General features: G+C 37.1%; 1 protein-coding gene across 3 annotated transcripts in view; it reads left to right on the top strand.

The window, feature by feature from the left end:
* The window catches only part of LOC121410338 (amyloid-beta A4 precursor protein-binding family B member 2-like), a 79,928-nt gene that overhangs the window by 41,671 nt on the left and 15,863 nt on the right, over window positions 1–22,394 (top strand). For 2 of the 3 annotated variants that reach the window (XM_041602367.1, XM_041602359.1), the window contains exon 5: window positions 15,357–15,362. The exons of the other annotated variant lie outside the window; for it this stretch is intronic. In XM_041602367.1, coding sequence (XP_041458301.1) covers window positions 15,357–15,362 — 6 coding nt within the window. The remainder of the gene's footprint in view (window positions 1–15,356; window positions 15,363–22,394) is intronic. 3 annotated transcript variants of the gene reach the window in all.

Raw genomic sequence — 22,394 nt, 5'->3', positions numbered from 1 at the left:
ATGGATCTTCATTCTTGTCATAGTCTTTTATATGATGGATGCATAATAAATGTGTGGATACAAAATTATCGCACTAAGTTCGGACTGGGGTAAGTTGAGCCAAACAGCATGGGGCAAGTTGAGCCATGGTAATTCCTATGGTAATGTATCTTAAAAAACAAACAAACCATAAAAATCGATTGAAATGCAGGCTGAAAGGAGCAAATTTACATGACTGCTCTTTTCCTTTTACAGGATGTTAGTATTTATAGAGAATTAGCAAGTGAAAAGACTTTAAACAAAAATTTGACATGCTGGTTCTCCCCTCTTACATTTTGTACATAGTTTTTGTGGCTCAACTTACCCCAGAAGGTGGCTCAAACTTACCCCATATATGGGGCAAGTTGAGCCATTTGACATCGTTTTTTTCAAAGGTCACGATGACTTTCACTGTGGGGATAGAAAGTTATATATAGGTGGAAAATATTTCAGAAGAATTAAATTTCAAGGCAAGGTACTTATGTCGACAAGATTATTAATCATATCAATTCTAACATGCAAAAAGCAAAAACTGTCACAACTTACCCCGCCTTCCCCTACTGTTATATTATATTCATAGAATGTGTGGATATACCAAGTAAAATCCAAAATGTTTATGATATGATCTGTCCATATTAAAGACTATGTTTTATGAAAAGCATATGTTTCAATGAATGAAAAAATGATATACAGCTAGAGCAGGTGGGAGGGAAAATTAATATTATACAGTGACATTTCAGAATCAAATCACTGCACTGAAAATGTAGGATTAGAAACTACTTGCAGCACACATAATCTCTGAATTCACATTATTTTTGACAATCAGTATTTTCTGTGTTGCTTCAGAAGAGAGACAAGATAAATTTCTGAGAATCTTTTCCTACTGAGCAATGATCTATTTTGGATTTTTTGATTAGTAGAAGGCCTTTCTCACAGAATACATAAAGGATTGTCAGCTAGAACTCAGAAGTACAAAAACTTGAAGGAAGTAATTAAGGATAAACATAAATTTTGGGCCACATATCATGAGGTGGATAGCAGATATGAAAGAACAATTTCGATTGGTTCTTCCTCTGTGTTTGAATGGATCACGTATGCAACGATGACCTTGATTGGCCATTGCTACTTAACTATTGATTGCAGACTTTTGTGAATTGTGGAAGAAACCATCTCAAGGTGATTAGGAGCTCCCTTTGAAATTTCGGAATCACCAAAATGATAAGATAGTAACTGTGTTTCAATGTTGATATTCACCTTGCACCGCACACAGGAAATCATGCGTGGGACTGCACACAAATGTTCTGAAAATTTCACCGTTTTATTCAAATTTCATGGAATCTGAAGGGCAAGCTTTTGCATAGGACCTTTACACTATGCTGTACATGTACTTCTTTAACAACGTGAAAGGAAGTTGAAAACTTGAAATGGCTGTCTTGACATTTCCCACAACTGGCATTATTGATCCCTTCAAATATTCAAATGTAACTGTTATTGATCATTTCATCATGTTTAGCATGGATGATAAAGAAAGCTTGATTATTTCATGCAAAACAGCATTTTCAAGCCTGATCATGAGCATTTTATTCATGACTTGAAAAGAATCGTTTGGAATGGCGAAAAGAGAAAGCATGGAGTTCTTTTGAAAGATATATATGCATTTTCAAGGACATGATCGCCGTCTTTTAATCCCTTTCTCCCATCATCGTATTAAGCAAGAACAGGTATGTGTTACTCTGACTGATCACCAAATAGCTCTTGTGTCACTCGTTTCTCTCACGTTGCATTTTCCTGACAAGGTAGCGTTGTCGCCCGTCGGTAAGCCCCTCCTTCACCTCCAGGGTAATGTTTTGCGTGTCGTTCACCTTACGTCACAAACAGCAGGTGCCCAAGCAAACAAGTCTTCTTCTTATCTGTCTCAACACCTCGTGCCGGGGATTTGTAGCTTGGTAGATTTCTGCCAATTTGGGGCTTTTATTCAACGATACTCACTGCATCTTAAGTGGCTTTCATAACTACCACATTATTATGAGGCTTTACAGATCCCATGTTCCTGGGGGGTTGTTCCCAGAATAAAGCTTTAATGGAGTCCTGTGAGTTTATCCTTCACCTGATGCTCTAATGATAAAAGGGATTCAATTTCATTTGGGGAAAGAAAAGGGAAGTGCTTCTTTTCATCAGGAAAAGGTAAAGACTGCAGCCGTTTATCCATGGCTTTGTAGGGAAAAGTAACCTAACATTTTATTGAGAAATCATTGTTTATAGTACTTGAAAAATTGTAAGAGTATGACTCCCATCCCATTCAGTGTGTTTTTAGTCACTTCATTTTCAATTAGTCAATTAGTGTTAGTTTGGTCTCGTTTCTTTCCTTGCGAATTTGTCTTTAGCATGTTATGAAACTGAGAAATATTGTTCTGCTGTAACAAAGTTTGATTTTACTATGTGCAAGCTTATGTGCATTAACATGAAAACAAAATACAAGCAAACCTACAAGAAAATCCTTGATTCCTTCCTGATCAATTTGACATCTTTTGGCAATAAAGTGAAAGAACGCCCTCTAAAGTTAAATGAAAGGCAGTTGGCATCCTTGATGACTCAATGCATTTGACCAAAGCTGACCCACCAGGGAAGGTAATAGGGTTCCCTCAAGCTTCCTATTTGATGTGGATGGCCACTGATTGCCACCTTCTCTTCCTATAATTAGATAAGATTTTGAAAGTTTTTATTCGATACTGAAACTTGACCCTCTAAAGGGAGACACGGGAGGGGAGGGGAAAACTCCTGGACATGGCGAAGAGGGGATAAACTGGTAAAATTAACAGCTGGAAAAAGTAAGGGGAATGACATAAACCCATAATCTCACCATCTTGCTGCGGAATCTCTTGAATCTACTCAGGGGCCAGGGAGGGGCGGCTCTCTCCTTTAGTTTTCCCCCAGAGCAACCTGAGAGAGTTGTTTTTTGGCGAGGGGCGAGTGAGCGCAGAGTAAAGGTAAGACAAGAGATTGAAGGAAGGTGGAAGGAGAAGAAAAAACTGACAGACATATTGGTTGACAGGAGGAGACATTGGCGGCAGGTAAAACAAGAAGCGCTAAAAGCCCTTTTGCAGCGGTCATGAATAATCATAAGATTCGATGAGGTGTTTTTGTGCTTCTTGAGACGATGTCGCAAGATAGAAGACAGATGAGGAAAAGGTGTTGCGGGGGTGCAGGTAACGGAAAAGGGGTACACTAATGTTTGTCACGAGTTTCATGAGAAATTTGTCTAGTACAAGGCACCATATGTTTTGTTTATAGTCATGCATACGTAAAGGCAAATGTATGTATTCTGCTCCTCATGAAGGAAAGCAATTCCATAGTTTCTATAAAAAGCAAACAACCAGAGGAGAACGTCAGTGGAAACTACAGCAAAATCAATTCTTAAAAGGATATTAGTTAAAAAATTAAAAAAACTTGTGCATGGTAACTTCTTATTAGCTCTGAACTAAAAATGAAAATCAGACATCTAAATAATGATTATTGATAATCTGTGCTATCTTTGTCTTTTTCTTTTCTTTTTCATTATTTTCATCTCCATCTTTACCTCTCCCCTCTACCATCTTTAAACCCAATGATATATAAAGAGCTTGATAGTCTAAAAGGCACTTTCTTTATTAAACTGTAGCTTTCTGAGATTGCTTGTTACCTGCTCAAAGCCTTTATGAATTACAGGATTCGGTAGTGAATGGGTTTAGTGTAAGTGTGTTTTATAAAATGATGATTCCTGTACTCTCAGCCTCTGAAAACTATTATTGCCCCAATTCACAATACCCCTTTTTTCATATCATCCCCCAGTGATATATCAGGGATCAGCTAGATTTTATTATTAGTTCAGGGGGACTTCTCAGGCAGACTGTATCCTCTACTATCAAGGAATAGATATACATAAATTATATTGCTATTTGGAAGAGGCATAATCCATTATAACTGACAAGCCAGTGCCTGGCCAGGAGGTTCAGAAAAGGGCAAGAAAAATGGCAAATTGCTTTGATGAATGGTCTTCCTCGAGAATGAATGTATAATGATATCTTGTCTTCCCGCTTTCCTTTTAGAGAAATATATTCATCTTATCAACTCCCCCACATTGAATACATAATATCTTGGATTATTGTTTTCCTTCTGTAGAAATATATTCATCTTTAACAAGTCCCCCCCCCTTGTACAATAAATATATGATTTATAATATATTGTCTTCTTGATTTTGTTATAGAGAAATGTTCATGTGTAACAAGTGCCCACCAGTACAATAAATACATAATATCTTGGTTTCCTATTTCCCTTTATAGATAAATGCCAGCTGTTGTGGTAACGATCTCAAAATGACTTTTTACAGAATCCAATGTAATGACCACCCAAGTGTCTGTTTATATGAATAAAAAATATGTGCCGAAGGATTCTGGAAGAAATTGTGTAATTGCTGAGAAATAAGCAAAATAAGCACGGATTCGGGCACTTCCGTCTGGTCTTTATTCCAGCAATATAATATACACTGTACCATGTTTGCCTATCTGTGTTAGCGAACTTCAGTGTGATTGTTTTTCAGCTTAGATTTTATGATTTCACAAAGTTCAGTTTATGTAACTGTACCAGATCTATATCGATGATGATATAGTAATACTTAACCTTGGTTTTACAGACTTTCTAACGAAATCAGTCTTTTACTGCAACTACTGTCATTTCCTGTAAGAGAAGTACAGTATATCCATACATGTATGTATGGATATACTGTACCCCCTCCACCCTTTACAATAAATATAGGCTCCCTATAATATATCCGCTTCTTGCCTTTGTTTTAGAGGGATGTTTATGTGTAACAAATGCCCCCCTATACAATGAACATTTAATATAGTGGTATAAGAATTTTAATTAATTTTCCTTTTGGAAAAATTAGCAAGCCCCCCCCCCCATAACAATGAATACATAGTATATTGACTTCTTTAATATATATTCATCTTTAACATGTGCCCCCCCCTTCCCTGTACAACAAATATTTGATACATTGGAATTTTGGTTACTTTTTAGAGAAATTTGTATAACAAGTGCCCCCCTCCCGTGCAATGAATATTCAATAGATTGGCTTGTAGCTGTCATTTTAGAGAAATGTTTTCATCTTAACAAGGCCCCCCCCCCACAACCATACACCCTTACAATAAAGTCATAATATATTGACTTCTTACTTTCCTTGTATAGAAACATAATCATCTTTAACAAGGGATTGGTTAAACAAATTTATGAGAGTGTTGTAGGTTACCTCTGAAATGTTTGTCAGGTGGACAGTTGTCTGTTACAGTTATACACAGTAACACACTGTTTAAAAGTACAATGTTGTTTACTATATGAACCTTACGGTAGTTGTTTAACTGTTTAAACAACCATGCCGGATTTATTGAAAATAAAATATTGTAAATTGAACTTTTGTTGTTTAAGATTTTCAACAATTATTTAAACTGTTTCAACCAACTTACTGTACGGGTCAATTAGTAAACGACGTTGTGTAAAAAATTTAAACAGCATTTTGACTGTGTAATGTATGTATTATATCTCCTGTAGCTCCAGGTAAGAGGCTCCTATATTCAGAAATAGATGGAGACATTGTGCTGCAATGCCTACTTGTCAAATTACGCATGTATCAGTCAATCTTGACTGGCAAAATTATTGATTTTTATCGAGCAATTTATCTAGGTTATGTCCTGCTTCAGTAGGTCCCAGACTGGAGAGTTCCTTGGGCGAAGAAACAGAATCAAAACAAAACCTCCCCCGTCCACCCCTTCCATTATTTCTCCACTCTTTGGAGAAAATTCGCACCTTGCTCCGATTGAATAAATTAACCTTTACGTCTGCACACCTTGATGTTGTGCACACCTAGCGAGTGTTTCATGAAGCATCTTCTCAGTCGTTTTCACCGACTGATTTGCTCTCAACCAATCAGATGCAAGAATTTCTGTAGCTTATAACAATTGTCACTGACTGCTGTTTCATGAAATGCTCCCCTAGAGATGCCTTTCAGTGGTAATGTTGTCGGGATTTTTTTCCAAAGAAATGGATGGATTGGTGTTTGAAGGTATTCATGTGGGGAGCATTACCTGAAACATGGGTTTTCACGGACTAAATCATGGATGGAAATCCTTGTATCTGATTGGTTCAGGATGAATTAGTCGGTGAAAATCACATAGTTTTTGCTTGATGAAACACTCCCTGGGAGGGTAGTATTGCCACAGGAAATGGGTGAATCCTGACATACAGTAGACTAAGAAGCACAGGTTGGTTGCATTGATGATTTCAAAGCTCTTGGTGACAAGGGAGAAATCTAGTCTGCTGGGCAAACCCTTCACTCGAGTTGAGGGTCTGAATGTGCAGCCTACTCATGCCTCGTGTATTGAAGGCTCTCTCGCTCTTGTATTGGAACAGCAAGTTTTGTATGTGCTAGTCTTTGCTTGGAGGCACACTTGTTGATCAAAGTTCCAATCAGGGTCTGTGCCTGCAGACTAGGAGAAATCAGTGTCCCAATAGCCATATGCTGTAAAACGAATCATGGGTTCTTGATTGTAACTCATGAAAATTAACCATCCCTGTCTTGTGACCTGTACCACAGATTTCATCTTTTTAGAGAGTATAAACAGGATGAAGAGGAAGTCAGTCTTTTTCATTGTGATCAATCAAATTTTAAGGCATCCAACTCACCCCTCAGTCTACTTTCTTGCAAGGTGATTTCTTGAGATATGTTTGAACTTCCGATCAGGACCAGATGACCATCTCTTGTAGGCTGCCGTACAAAATTTGAAATTTGGGGGGGTGGACATATACCTCATCCAGATTGTTTGTTTCCCATGCCAACCCCAGCCCCCCCAACAAATGTTTCCAATCCAACCACTAACAGGGACAAATATTCTGTCTTTGGTTTCAAGATTTCTAGTTTGTTGATGTCACCCCACCCCCCCCCCTCATACATAGAGTTGCGATTGATACGATTAATCTCATCTGTATGGAAATCCATCAATGACATAATTTTAAGGCAAAAAAAAAAAATTGCACAAAGTTCTTCGCAAACAAAGAAAAGCACCCTGAATTCTCAAGAAAAATATGAAGTTATGAATCATACATGATATCTAGCAAAAATTTGAAGAAACATGCATTTCAGAAGTTGACGTTGCTGGGTTTCCAAAGTTCTGGTTGATCGGATCGATTGCAACTCTTTGTAAGACCAGGCTCAGTTGCGACAGCCCCTTATCTGTTCCCCCGTCACATTTAAAGCATGCCCAGTCAGTTACATTTGGATTAAATGTTGCTTTGTGATTTCAGACAACACATATCCTGGCTGAACTGTGTATCCCATCAATATTCTTTGAATAATGGATGAATTTGTGGCTTGAGAGGCCGGTGTAGGTTAAAAGCTACTAAGGTGGTCATTGACTTGTGATTGTGAGATAAGAAGAGAGAGGGATTGAGAAACAGGATTTTTGGCGCAATTTTCGAGGACCGACTATACACATTTTTGGTTCGGTGTTTGCTGAAATCTCACATTTGAGTGCTGCTAAAGGGTGGAATGTTCTATAGACATGAAGGGGCATGCTGTTGTCTTACTATTAAACATTATGTTCAGATATACATAAAATGATGACCAAATGAAGAAGATATGCATTATTCATTTTGTAATGTAAAAATGCTCTTCAGAAGCAAAAGTGTTAAGCATTTACCTCCATTTTATCCTCCCTATCTGTTTCCATTATTTCCCTTCCCTCTCGTTCATGATTCCTTAAGGGCATTGAGATTCAGATTAGAGGCATCTCAAATTTTTCCATTTTCTAAAAACCAGATTTTTTTTTTTTAATGACATACATGTAAAACATTAGACAATTCTAAATGGCACATTCTGTTAAAAAAAAACTATACTCCTCGAACGCATGCTAAAGATCTATAGCTTCTAGTTAGATTTTCTGGTAATGTGCAATTGTCCTTTAGTGGATTTTGCTTGGTTTACACATGCTTTTTTATTCTCAAAGTTTGTAATTCCATTTTTGTACAAAACCGTTATGTTTTTGTGTAAAAACCAGTCGTCAGGAATTCTGAGATTTAGAAAAAAAATCTGTATAGATATGGAAAACTGGGGACTTTGAGTATTCTTATCTTCTAAAGTTCTCTCTCTCTCTCTCACTCACTCACTCACTTACTCGACCTCTTCTTCTTTTTTCATTCATTATGACATTAAGGCATAGAAGCATGACTGAAACATTCCAGCAGTAAAGATACATTTTATCCATTTAATAAGATTTTCAAAATGAAACATTTCCTCCAGCTGAGCCTGTATTCATATCTTAAAAAGATTACGCTTCTTAAATCCAGGAATATAGTGTCTTTAATCTTGTAATTGCATTATACCTGGCAGATCTGAAACTTATCCTGTCTCATGTTAAAGGCTTCAAGCATGAATGCTCGATATCTCCTCGCTTTAGAGCTGAAAGATTGTCACGCAATGAAATGGGGTTGAAGTTGGCACTGCGCTCCCTCTTAAGAGTAGATTTCTGGTAGGCTGGGATAACACGACCCCAGACATGAATGTAACATTGCCTCTAGCCCATTGGGGAAATTGATTTTCATTTTCACGTAACATATCTGATGGGTGCGGGCGCAGTTATAGGGCTATCATCACATTAGATTTGTACCTGTGAGATACCATTGAAGAGGGTAATGTTCCCCGTAGCCATTGGATATAAGTTGATTAAACCCTGTAGCATTGATACTTCGCTCCTTTATTTTTTCATTCAACCTACACCATCAATGTATGTATTTCTGCGACTTACTTGCATTTAACATAATATAGAAGAATTCTTCACTGTATTTCATGTACCTAATATCCCCCTCCCTCATATCAGTGATAGCAACAGATTTTGAAAATAGAAATTATAATTTTTCTCCATAAGACACAAACAAAATTCGAGAAAGAAATTGGAATACAAAGCAAACCCTAATCCAGTCTTCAGTATCGTACACAACTAGCTCTCATTCATCAAGATGTCAGGTCGCGGAAAAGGAGGAAAGGGTCTTGGAAAGGGTGGTGCCAAGCGTCATCGCAAGGTTCTACGAGACAACATCCAAGATATCACGAAGCTTTGTGATACCTTGGAAGTCTGCAAAGAAGACTAAGACTACTGAGAAGAAAGTCCCTGCCAAGGGACTTTCTTCTTTAGTGTCTTTTTCTTTTCTTTCTTCCATATTACATATGGACAATAAGTGTGAGAGATGAACTGGACTTTGGAACATTCATACATAGTTTTTTGTATACATCCTTACATTAACCAAGAATTACAATCAGAATATAATAATAATAATATGCAACATTTATATATATTTAATACAAAATGTTTCTAAGCGCTGCATACTATTACCCCGGCTTTAGCACGGCTACCCTGATCGGGCGCATCGAGCATTCAAGGAATTTCTTCCTACCGGGTACCCATTTACTACACCTGGGTCGAGAGTGGCAAATGTAGATATTGATTTGTGAGGATGAAATAAAGAAAGAGAGCCAAATAGAGGGTTATACAAGACATCAGGTAACTTTAAATTACTAGTCATTTTTGAGGACATATTCATTAATAGTGGGTGAGCATTATTCTCATATCATCACTTCGTCTCATGAATCACAAACTGATCGGTAAACAGTCCTTAGCGCAGATGTCCTGTTAATATCATGATTATTCATAGGTGATTATACCCCCTACGGATTGTTGCGATGATGTAAATAATGCAGCAATGAACTTAAGATCACCCTTAGGTTCTGTGGCAGGATATTAGTATCATAAAAGAAAATGACAGATTTCATATCCTGCATATTGAAAAGATTTGAATTATTCAGGTATATCCACCTGTGAATGAAAATTGAATTGAAATGACAGCATTTTCTATTTTCTGCAGTCACTTTTGATTTGATTTATATTACAACTTGCAGCCATCTTGTAAGTTTCGTTTCTTATACATCATCAAGAGTCCTTTGATGCCCCCACAAAAAAGAGAAGTTTTTACAGTTAATCTCTGTTTTCTAATGGTTTAACTTCATGAATATTCATAGAAAAATTATTATACCCCTGGGAATACACCTCATTCTGCTAAGATGTTGGTGACCTCTGCATCAACTGGTAGTTGGAGCTTATACAGTGCATCCCACAAAAAACGAAACTGAGATTTATCGATGATTTACCATAACTTAATCACAAATACAATGGAGACAAATGACCTATCAATTCAAAGCTTAGAATCTCCTCTTTCATCTGAAATTACTCAGAATATTTCTCATTCACACATGAGTGAGCAAAAACAATTTGAAAAGGGAATACCAAAAAGTCATTTGGCAGGCCTTATCTGGGTTTTTAAAAGAAAACCACATTTTTAAAAAGTTCAATATCTGCTCTTTAATTTGATACCTCAATTACAGAAAATGGTCAAGAAATAACAAAGTTCTAGTTATTTGAAATAAAGCTTGAATTTCAATAATTTCATAAAATGAAGAGGTTTTACAGGCTAGCGTTCAAACTCACTCGACACTCTGTTTTGTTGACGATCAGCCATGCATCAAGTCTTTTGTTACCGTGCGATAGCTTCTGTGGGAAACCGGTGAAAACACGTTTATTTAATGAAATTATGGAAATACAAGCATTGTTTCGAGGGATCATAACTTTTTTTAATTCTTAACCATTTTCTGTGATTATGGTACCAAACAAAAGAGCAGAAATTGAGCCTTTTAGTCATGTGATTTTCTTTTTGAAATTCAGATACCCCCCGCCAAATGAGTTTTTGGCATCCTTTCTTAGGATTGTTCTTGCTCACTCATGCGTGAATGAGGAATAATCTAATTAATATCAGATGTAAGAGGAGATTCTAAGCTTTACACTGGTAGGTCATTTGTCTATTGTATTAATGAGAAAGTTATGATAAATCATCGCTAAATCTCAGTTTCGTTTTTTCTGGGACGCACTGTACAGCAAATAACAGATTATCTTGGGGTGAGGTCTTTCAAAGAAAAGGGCGTGTATGATCACTTTTAATATAGTTTGAAGGATTATTCTGAATATTAATGTTAATCTTTTACACTTATCTCTTGATGGGAATTAAGGATTTCAAGTCAGGTGTAATTTATGATAGATATTGTATTATGAAAGAGAAATCAAAAAAAGAAAAATTATTTCTTTATCAAAGCAACGTATATTTTGGGGAGGGGGGGGGGTGTAGTCTGCATACACAGGCCCTGCTTGTAACTTTGATCAAGAAGTTGGTCTTTATACAAGACTAGCACAAATACATCTTACACAGAGAGGGACGTTGTATACACATGTCAAAGGTAGGAAATATGGGCTGCATTTCAGATCACTTTCCTCATGTAAGGAGGGGGGGGGGTCATAATATTTATTGATTATATCATCAAATATATACTAACTTATGGGTCAACTGGAGTTAATGAGCTGGAGATAATTAGCCTTCCCTCTCAATCTCAGAGATGATGAAAGGAAAGTGGACAAGAACAAAAGGGTGCTTTACTTAGATCTGTATTTTAATGAAAGTGTTTGAGAAATGAAAAGTGAGAAGAGAGCAGTGGCTATTTAAATCTGAGAAGAATGTATTAAAAAGATAGGATAAAGGGGGAAAGAGGGTGTGAAAGAGAGGGTGAAAGATAAAGAAAAAGAAGTAGGAGAGATATGCTGGAATGTTAGTTTAGAATTGTCTACTTCTTTATAGTATCCATGGAATTTTTCTTAAGGTTAAAAAGCAACACTGAGATTAACAAAAGAGGGAGAGTGTGAGAGAGAAAGAGAGGTGGGAAGGGGTGGGGAATAAGACAAGGACAGAGAGGATAGCGAATTAAGAAAGATTTGTAAAAAGAGAAATATATACACAACTTAAACAGATATAATAACAGTTAAGACGGTACTCATTTGAATGTGTGAAGAGCAGAAAAGAGATGGAAAGAGGAAAGGAGATAGAGAAATCACTGAACTGGAAATGTAGCAATATATAAACATCTTAGGTATACATTCTCAGATGTATAAATAACAGTTCTGATGGCAGTTATTGAAATGTCTTCAGAAGAGAAAGAGAGAGAGAGAGTGGGGGTGTGTGTAAGATGGAGATAGGAAAAGAAAGGAAATTGGAGAGATAATATACAAAAATCTGAAGTACAGAATTCTCAGGTTTTGATGCAGTTGCCATGGAAGACATGAACGTGTGAATATCAACAGTGAGAAAATGAGAGAGAGAGGGGAGAGAGAAAGGAGAGACAGGAAAGAGAGAGGAAGAAAGGACTGCATGAATCCAAGGTGTACATTTCTCAGCTTTTTTAATACAGTTGCCACTGCAGTTATATGAATTTCGCCACCTTGCATTGACGTAGATGTCTTCCCATCATTATTACTGCTGATGACAGAGGCCCACCAAAAGGACGAAGCCTGGAAATAAAAAGGCCGTGCTCGGTTCCAGCACACCGTGATATCCCTCTTAGACATAATACACCCAGGCAGAAAACAGTAGTCAATAAATTTTGGCCTTTGCTGGCTATTTTTTTCCCACTCGCATGCATTCTGTGTCAGAGCTTGCCGAGCATACCGTCTCCTTTTTGTTGAGGTGGTGGTGGTGTATGAGCACGGCGTAGGGGAGATAATGAGAGGGTGTTATTGAAATTGTGGTGCTGGTAGAATTCCTAATATGCGGCAGTGAGACAGAGGGCACCCTGAATTAGAGGCACCCGACACCAGAGGTAACTTGTGTTTGTTATCTGTCTCTCATGTTTTGTCCGTGTCGTGTATGTGTGTCGTTGTTTGGGAGTACAGTGCTAATGCAATGTCATTCTGTGCTGCGGTGATGGCTTGTACACTGGTGTGCAGTGGTGATCGGAACACTAAAATGGCTTCTGAATGCGCCGTTGTGATGGTGGTGTCGTCATCGTATCTTGGTCATTTATTCAGTCTGTTGATTCTTGAGTATGAGAATACCAATCATGTTTTCAAAAAACGATGCAGAAGAGGCCGGGGGGGGGGGTAGAAAGAGAGAAAAACACACAGACAGACATAGACGGAGAGAGAGGGGAGAGGTAAAGGAAATTAAAATGGGTTTATACAAGAGCATGTACAGTTTTCAATTTTCTGTAAGGTCAGATGGGGTAACGGGTAGTTGAAGTAGAAGTCTGAAGGGGTCAGCACAAAGAGAGAGTTGGATGGGGGGGGAGGAGGTAAAAGAAAAGAGAAGTGGCAAAGTAGAAGAGAAAGAGGGAGGTGTCTTGTGTTTATTTGAATGAGTCCACATAATGGAGGTTGAGATACATGCAAGAGGTTGATATTGGCAGAGAGTGGCAGAGAGAGGAAGCAAGAGGGTGTGAGGGGGGGGGGGGAGAAAAAGCATATGCTGAGGAGATCAATAAATAGCACTTCTAAAAACACATCTTCCATCAATTCCCATTACGTATTTGTGGTCTCTAGATTAAACTCTTTTAATGTTCTACTAAAATTGAGACTCGTATCCGTTAACTGCATGCATTAATAACACCCAAACCCTGGGAAGAGAATTGATGATTATATTGGCCTTGGTGGAGTGAAGTAGTCCATTAATTTGCCACCGTAACCCACGGTTACCCCTCGTCTCTTTTTGCCATAGAGAGATATTAAGCATCCTTTGTGTGTAGTTATTAACATATACCCACAGTAGACTGCTGCGATGCGAAGATATATATATAGCAGTAGCGAGCTGAGGCCCAGCTTAGGTAGGTCTGTATATACAACTTGAAAACATCGCTAAAAGTTGGTTTATGACGTGCGTTCCAGACTCCCTGTTTGGCCGCCATTATTGTTTGGGTGCCGTGCCTTCTCCGAGCTTTAGATTTGGCGTAAGATGTTTCCCTTTTATCTCGTATTATCACAAGTGATGTGTATAAGTAAATGTAAATACCACCGGTGCATGCATTGAGTGTTGATGATATCTCATTATATAACCAGCTACCTGTAGAGTACAATCTTTAGTGGAATAGAATGATCGTACTTTGAATAACTGGCGTGTGCTTAATACAGGTTTATATGACGAAAGTATACCCCAACCAGTAACATCGTTTTGCTTTCAGAGAGCAATTTTGAGCTCTGTTCATTTCTTGGTCTTTTGCACGTCATTGTGAAAAATGGACAGATATACAGAGATATATTTGTCATAGTTCATGATATATGTAGACTGTGAGATGTGGCGATATTACATTTCATATGTTGGATACAGATAGATAGAAAACAGAGACACAAAGATATATATATATATGTGTGTGTGTGTATATATATATATATTCACTCTGCAAATTGATCATTTTTTTTGTATATAAATTATGAATGATTATTGGTTTTCTTTTGATTATTTCAACTAACAATGATAATATTTAGATATAATTCATGTGTGTAGTATTCAGTGTGATAAATAGAAATATAGATGAAATGTGAGCGACAATTTATTTTAATCATTACAGCCAACTGAGATCATATTTTGCTGAAATTTAGATGTTACATGTTCAGTATGACAAATTGAATGACCTTGACATTCTACTTAAGCTACAGAATTCTATTTTTGCTTAAAACAAGAAGGGTTTTATAATAATTTCAATTGTATTTTGTCCTTATTCAGATTATTGATAATGTGCATTAAGATGTAATTGTGGCATATTATCACTTGAATTAGGTTATTCTGCCCGAGACTTATTGCTAAGATTGCCGTCAACTAAAGTCAAATCTTCAAGTCAATTTCATCTTATGATTGAAATTCTACAACCTATCTTATAAATATGAATTCATGACAAGCAAGGAATTCAAATCATATGATTTTCTTTCTTTGATTCATTTTCATTCGATTTAGAAATTCATGTGCTGCATGCATAGTTTTATCTTCACATAACATAACATGCTTTTAAATGCAAGTTTGTTCTGCTAGAGCATGTAGACATTTTCTAGCATTTGAGAAACCAGGATTTCTTCGGCCCTTACACATTTGTAGTATGGTCATGTACAGGTACTATTAATCTTGGTATTTATATTTAAAACAGACTTTACAATTTTCTATAAATTGACAATAGGTATGATCTACAAATAATGACCTGCTCAAATGCTTTTGACTAAATGTTTTTGGTCTTTGATGGATCATATTAATTATAGACTAATGTGTTCTGACATACTAGTATTAGCCATAATAATAATGCAAGTATTTCTTGATATGTTGCAAACTTTCTAATAGCATTATGAAACTAATATTATGATTCATTTTATTTCCTTTTATTTCCATTTTATCATGTCCCACAGAGAAAGGTAATGATGTTTATTTTTTTTTGTAATTTGTGAATACTTGTGACCATCCTTGAATTATTTGCCACATTTGTTACTTTGCTCTTTATTGTTCTGTTTTCCTGTATTCTGTGTGTTGATTTATTCAAATAATTTTTTATTTGGATGTTTAGGTATTCATTATTATCATCGTTGATTTTTGTTTGTTTCTAAGAAGTAGGATACTTGTCAATTTGTGTATGTATTATTTTAGACGTTTCAGTTTTTTATATTAAGTCATAAATATTTTCTTTGCAATGATTGTTTTGTATTGAGTGCTTTATTTTCATCTACTTAAACAATATCTTTATTTATTTTTGTGATTTATTATAATTATTATCTACATTAGTACTTGATTGTTTTTACTCTCCGCCTCTGTATCTGTCTTTATGACTTCTGCATGCTCATGTGGATCATCAATTTCTTATTTTCTTTGACACATGAATACATCCTGCATGTTTTATTGTCCAAATACAACCTTGCTATTAAATTTGTATGTTGGTGTACACTTAATTTGTGGTATTGTTTTGATTTAAACAATATAAATAGTTTTTCGTATCAACGTGCCATATATTACAATTGTGGCCTTTTATGAAAATCCCCCTTGATTGGAATTCATTCAATAAATCTGTTATCACTCCAGAAACTATTCAAATTTGATTAAATAATCATCAGAGAGGTAAATTTAGATTCTATTAAAATTTAGTTTTGTGTGAAAATGTATGTTTTTAAAATAATTAAAGAATCTATTCATCTTGACAGTATCTAGTAATTTGTGTAAAATACAAATTCTCTTTAGTACTCCTCTGACAATTTGTCTCTTTAAATTTTAGTATATTTATGTACAAAAACGGTAAAATGAAATAATGAATCCAGTTAAAAAATGTGTGTTGCTGCTTGGCATGATTGATACTTAAATCGCATTTTTATGAAAAATTTCCACTTTCTACACCCAAACTCACTTATAATTCAAATGATGGCATGATGATGATGCACTCCATCGGTTCTCTCCATCTGATGAGAAGCACCTGGATGGGTATAATATCTCAAATATTCATTCCCGTAATTGGGGGTACCCAGGAAATGCTAGAGATATGGTCACCAGTCTTGTGATATGACTCCAAGGCCTGGGAGTGTGTGTCATGAAAGCAACTTGTCAGTGATTTTCATTGACAAATTTGCTGTTAGCCAATCGGATGCAAGGATTTCCGTAGCTTTTAACACTTTTCATCCAAAGTCACTGACTGTGAAACACTCCTCCATTTTTTCTCCTTGGGAGCGTATCATGAAGCATGTTGTCAGTGATTTTTTTCACTGACAACGCGTGATGAGCCAATCAGATGCAAGGATTTCAGTAGCTTATAACAATAGAAAGTGATTTTTCACTTACTATTTGTGTAATGAAAATGCTCCCTGTTTCAGCCAATTGCCTCAGGAAGACTGGAATGCACACACCCAGAACAGTCTTATCTTTTAACCTATGTGGGACCTACTGTATACAAATAATGAAGGTTTATTATGAGTGCAATGGTGAAAGATAGAATAACGATCCATTCAACTCGACTGCACCTCGTTGAATGGATCATTTCATCGTTCACCTCATGAAGTATTCTGTCCATTGCAAGAATGAAAAAATATCATATAACATATGTTAGACTATGGAAATATGTGTCTAAAAATCAAATCGTGTGCAATGGGGATTTGGAAATTTCTTAACTACATTTTCTTTTTTTTATTTTGGGGTTTGGGCAAAAATTGTGACAAAATCCTGGTCAAAATTCAGGTCATTCATCAGTATATGTATAGAGTGGGCATGTATTATAAAATAAGATTGTGTGATCAAACTGTTGTATTGTGGGAAAGGAAACAATTAAAGTATTTGAGTAGTTTATGCCATCATGTCAAAGTAGTTGTGTCATTAAATTACTTCAATAATACAAGTTGGGTTGGGCCATGCCTTTATCAACATGATAAATCTTCTATCTCCTCTCTTATGACAGAGATTTTTGAGGATTCAACAAGTCAACATTTTTAAGTTGCTTTTTTTATAGTGTTAGTTGATGCCACACCATTCTGATTCAAAGTTATTCAGATCCTGACTCAATTAGATTTGACTCCCGGATGGCACATTCCTAGTCAATTTTTTTTAACTAGTCAACATTTTTAAGTTGCTTTTTTATAGTGTTAGTTGATGCCACACCATTCTGATTTAAAGTTATTCAGATCCTGACTCAATTAGATTTGACTCCCGGATGGCACATTCCTAGTCAATTTTTTTTAACTAGTCAACATTTTTAAGTTGCTTTTTTTATGGTGTTAGTGTTAGTTGATGCCACACCATTCTGATTTAAAGTTATTCAGATCCTGACTCAATTAGATTTGACTCCCGGATGGCACAATTCCTAGTCAAATTCATTCAGAATCTGATTCAGTATGACTTGGAATAAAATTGACTCCCAGCTGCCACCATTCCAAGTTAAATTTGACTCAACGGAAATAAAACAGTGTGTGCGATCTACCTTAGATGTGTAGTAAGTGGGCTGCATTGTGTGGTATCGAAATTTAACTTATTTCTGAGGAGTCAAAGGGTCAATGCTTTAGTCAAAGTGACTTGTTTTTTAGTTACTTTGTGTCAGAATGAGCTAGTTTTTTTGTTGCTTCCAAACCATTCTGAGTCAAATTAAGAGTTTGTATGTGTGCGATCTACCTTAGATGTGTAGTGAGCAGGTTGCTATTGTGTTGTATCGATTTTTCAACACTTCTGTCAAACTCTACTGGTAAGGTAATTAAAGTTTAATTGCCTTCATACATGTATGTACATCAAAACCCATGCTACGCAATCTAGCACCCAGAGAAAATATATATTGTGAGCAAAATGTCTGCTAACAAGGCGATGTTGATACATGCATCAATAAACAGAAGCATATGGATTCGGAGGTATGAAAAACCTGCCAACTCATTCTCAATTATTGTGTATGCAATCAGTAAATTGGTAATTGGCACTCACCTAAAAGCATTCAGTCAAGATCAAAATGTCTGGGCAATGGTGCGTTGCTTGGCAACAGATTATCTGGGAAGGCTTATTACAAGCTTGTCTGGGGGAGAGAAAAATTTGCTGAGTGCCATGAATGTTCGTTTTAGAGGTTTGAGAGGAAAACAAATTGTTCTTCTCTGTTTAATTTGATGTGATACCTGGGTCTGATAACATAAAGCCTAGCAATCGATTTTAGGGCTGATTTTTTACGATTTATTATAAATGATAATCAATGCAATTAATCATAAAAAGCAGCTCTATGATCAATCGCTTAGCTTTGTGTTATTTGGGTCTCGTCTTATTCATTGAAAGAGATGATCCTTGATCGGAAAAAAATTCAAGCACTTGGAAGTTCTTCAGAAGTTTGTTCCTTCCCAGAAAATGCTACTTTCAATTCCTCAATACAGATTAGTAACAAATAAGGTTATATAGACAAACATTCTTCCTCCCTGATATTTCAGTTTGCCTGAATAAATCAATACAATGATGTTTAAACAAAGCGTAAGAAAAAAATGTGGATGATATCTTCCATCTGAAGGCAGTCTTCGTGGACAAGTTTTACTTGCATTCATGCAGGTCTGGAGCATTCAAGCTCAAATGCTCGGCATACTTAATTGAGTTCGGCATCCTACCAAGTAACCATTTAGCACCTGGGTGGAGAGTGGCAGAAGTAGATTAATGGCTCGCCAAGGGATGGAAGTGCAATGATGAGGTCCAAACACATTACCCTCTGATAACAACGCAGGTGACAGAACCACCTCACCGGGACGCATAAAATATTTGAAGTTTGGCTTTATATTGGGTTTTTTTCATGAATATTCAGGATTTTAGAGTATGAAGGAGAAGAATTGCATCTTGGGAGATTATTTATGGAGATAATGCCCTATGGAATAAGTTTCCAAACTACAAGTTGCAAAACGGACCGAATGAATATCGCATTGGGTATAAGTCACACCAGGGGATATGATGATGCACACAAAAAATTTGAAGCCATACCTCCCTCAAAATTCAGGTCAGGCACGCAGTGAGTAAGAGTTCATAAAAGCTGTGAAGATTGAGATGCTAATAAAAGAAAAGATGACTTTTTATTTTATAAAAGAAGTGAAGAAAAGGAAAACTGGATGTCAACCGCAGAGTAAGAATTGAAATTGTACACCACTTGTTTGGGTATGCGCTGCCTTAACCGAAGTGTTGCCACTTTTGCATAGATATTTAATGCATGATGACACGTCATGTCCATGGTGGCGCCAGACTGTCTGGGCACTTGTTTACCTACCTTTTTTCACTCATCCGCGCTCGGCCATCCAATGCAATCCTCGCATGCACGTGGACGGCAGGCACTCTTCAAAAACTTCCTTGTCTGCTCAATCATCGTGAAGATGAAAGTTGTCAGGTTGTTTGTGGATGACATTTGTATCTTCTAGGCCTTACTCGGACTAAGAGGAGAGATGTGAAGGCCTTTATAGAGTTAAAGAGCATCCGACGCTGTAACTTTTCTGAATTCTATGCTCTGTTTATACCCTCGAGCTCTCACGCTGCCATCAGCAAAGAAACTTGTGATTTAGAGCCTCTTTTCCATTTTAAGACCCCATTTGGCTGAATTCCTGGGGTGGGGGTCGAGGAGAGGAAGCTTCTATGAAGCTTAGAAGAAATGATTATGCCTGAAAGGTCTCTGGCTGTGTCATCAATCACACCATTTCTATGAAGATGACAACGGGAGTGGGTCTGTATTGGTGGTTAACGAGGTAGGGAGACTTCCGACGCCAAATTGAATGAGTGGGACTGGGGTATTATGATCACAACTATCATTTGATGGGGAAATGGCGGTGGGCATAATTCAGTGACATTTGAATCGAATCTGTACTTTCTCTCAAGTTATGGATCCTGTTTATGTACTTTTCATGTCCCCTTGTAACGCTGACAGTGAAAAAACACTATCAGAACACTCAAAGAAATTTAGTTTACAAAAATTACACTGTGCCATCTATTGGGGACATATCTATTTCCCACAAATCACTTCAAAAACCTATTACCAACTAACTATCTATGTTATTACACCTGGTATCACATTCGAGCAAATGTTGATGCGCAGATCCTGAAGGACCAGTATTCGAATACTGATTTTGTGGTGATCGGCACGGGGCAATTTATAAAGAATGTCTGGAGAATATGATGGTAATTATAAATCAAAATTCAAGAACACTTCCAGCAAATTCTCTCCAGGAATATATGTTATTTGAAACTTGGAGAGAGTGTTGAACTCGGCTGTGTCTTCTATTTCCTATCCTCTCAGTATTTAATCTGTGTTCTTATTCCATCTTCTCTTTCTGTCTCCCCTTCTCTCCCTCTCTCTCTTTATCTTTATCACAAGCAGTGCTTTTTTTCTTCGCAGTTCATCTCATTCCCTTCTCCATGCATCATTTCTGGCCTTTATTTCACAAAAATGTCATGCTCTCTGCCTCCTAAGATCTTTTCTATTTTCCATTTTTCTCCCAGGTGACTCTATTTTCTCATCTGTATTGTCTGCTCTTTCTGTTGGTCACCTTTGATATATTTTTACTCAATGATGGAGTTTTCCCCTCACATATCAAATTTCCTCTTCACTTTGACTGCCTTTTCTTTCTCTTTCTATCTATCTCTATTTCTCTCCTTCCCTTCTCTTTCTCTGTCTTCTCTCTTGTTCCCTTCTCTCCTTCCCTCTTTCTTTTTCTCGCTCTATCTTCCTTGTTTCTTTTTATTTTCAATTGTTCATGCCATTTGGAGCGAGGATATCATCTTATCCTTTCTTTTGTACCCTCTCCCCCTGTTGTAGGCTCACGCTCTTTAATTCTTTTCATGGGTTAGGTCTCCCATTTTCACTCTCTCTCTCTCTCTCTCTCTTTCTCTGTAATAGTATATTACGAGAACATGCCAAATCCCTCTCTATTCCTCTATGGATAGATTAAAAAACTAGGGAGAAAGGCAATGCCATGCAAAATTCCCTGCATTTCAGCGCTCCACTCCAAATCCCGGCAGATCGCCCATCACCGAAGACTGCCAGCGCACCCATACCACGGATGGTCCCCGATACAGCGGGCCGGCTGACAGGAAACCAATGGGGTTATGGGAGGCATGTAAACATGGAAATATCAAAATACACTTGTTGTAGGCAGTTTGTTACCCCATTAGGTGTTCATCACTTAACCGCAATCGGCCCCGTCCGATGACCTCATGAATAGATCGTCAGACATCGCGGCGCCAGAATGTGATTAACACTTCGTGAGAACTACCACATTTTGCTCATTTCTCACTAAATTCCTTCCCTCTTGAATCTAGTGATACTCGACACTCCTGCCTCTTTCCCTCTCCCTCTACGTTTCTTCTTACAAATCCATTCATTGCTTTTAAATTCTTTATGACAGGCTGGTGCGTGGTGGTATGACCCACTTGAGATGCGATGACTTTGGAACACGTCCCAGAACCCTCCACTCCAACTCTTCATTCCCCTTTCTTTATTTCACAACACCTTTCAACGTCTTCTGTCTCTACAACATTGTTCCCTGAGCTGGTATCTCGTATAGGAGCCAGTCCCAAGTGATAAAAAAGTGCATTAGATTTTAGAGATCTTTTCCCCTGATAGATGTTAGAATATCAAATGCTCCAGTGATGCTCACCCTGAACAAATACATGTATAAAGACTTCAGCGGCAAGAATAGAGTTGCCGACTAGAAGAGCCGCCCCTGGGACTGGGTTATTGGTATGCAAGAAGTTTCACCAATTTGCCAGAGAACAAAATGCATGCGGTTACTGTTTAATTTTCTGTAGAGGAAAGTCTGTGAGATTTGTATGGAAGCAAGCTGCCATGTGAGTGGCATTAGCCTTTCAGTGCAGTCATTTTACAGAAGGTGAAAGAACAAAGCGGTAGACCGATGGTTGGTCTGGACATTGTAACTCCTGTCTCACAAGACTACAGTCTGCATGCATGATAATGATATTCAATCTTT

The sequence above is a fragment of the Lytechinus variegatus genome, chromosome 1 (assembly GCF_018143015.1).
Source record: "Lytechinus variegatus isolate NC3 chromosome 1, Lvar_3.0, whole genome shotgun sequence".
In the NCBI taxonomy this organism is placed as follows: Eukaryota; Metazoa; Echinodermata; class Echinoidea; order Temnopleuroida; family Toxopneustidae; genus Lytechinus; species Lytechinus variegatus.
This window is presented reverse-complemented; position numbering and strand designations above follow the sequence as displayed.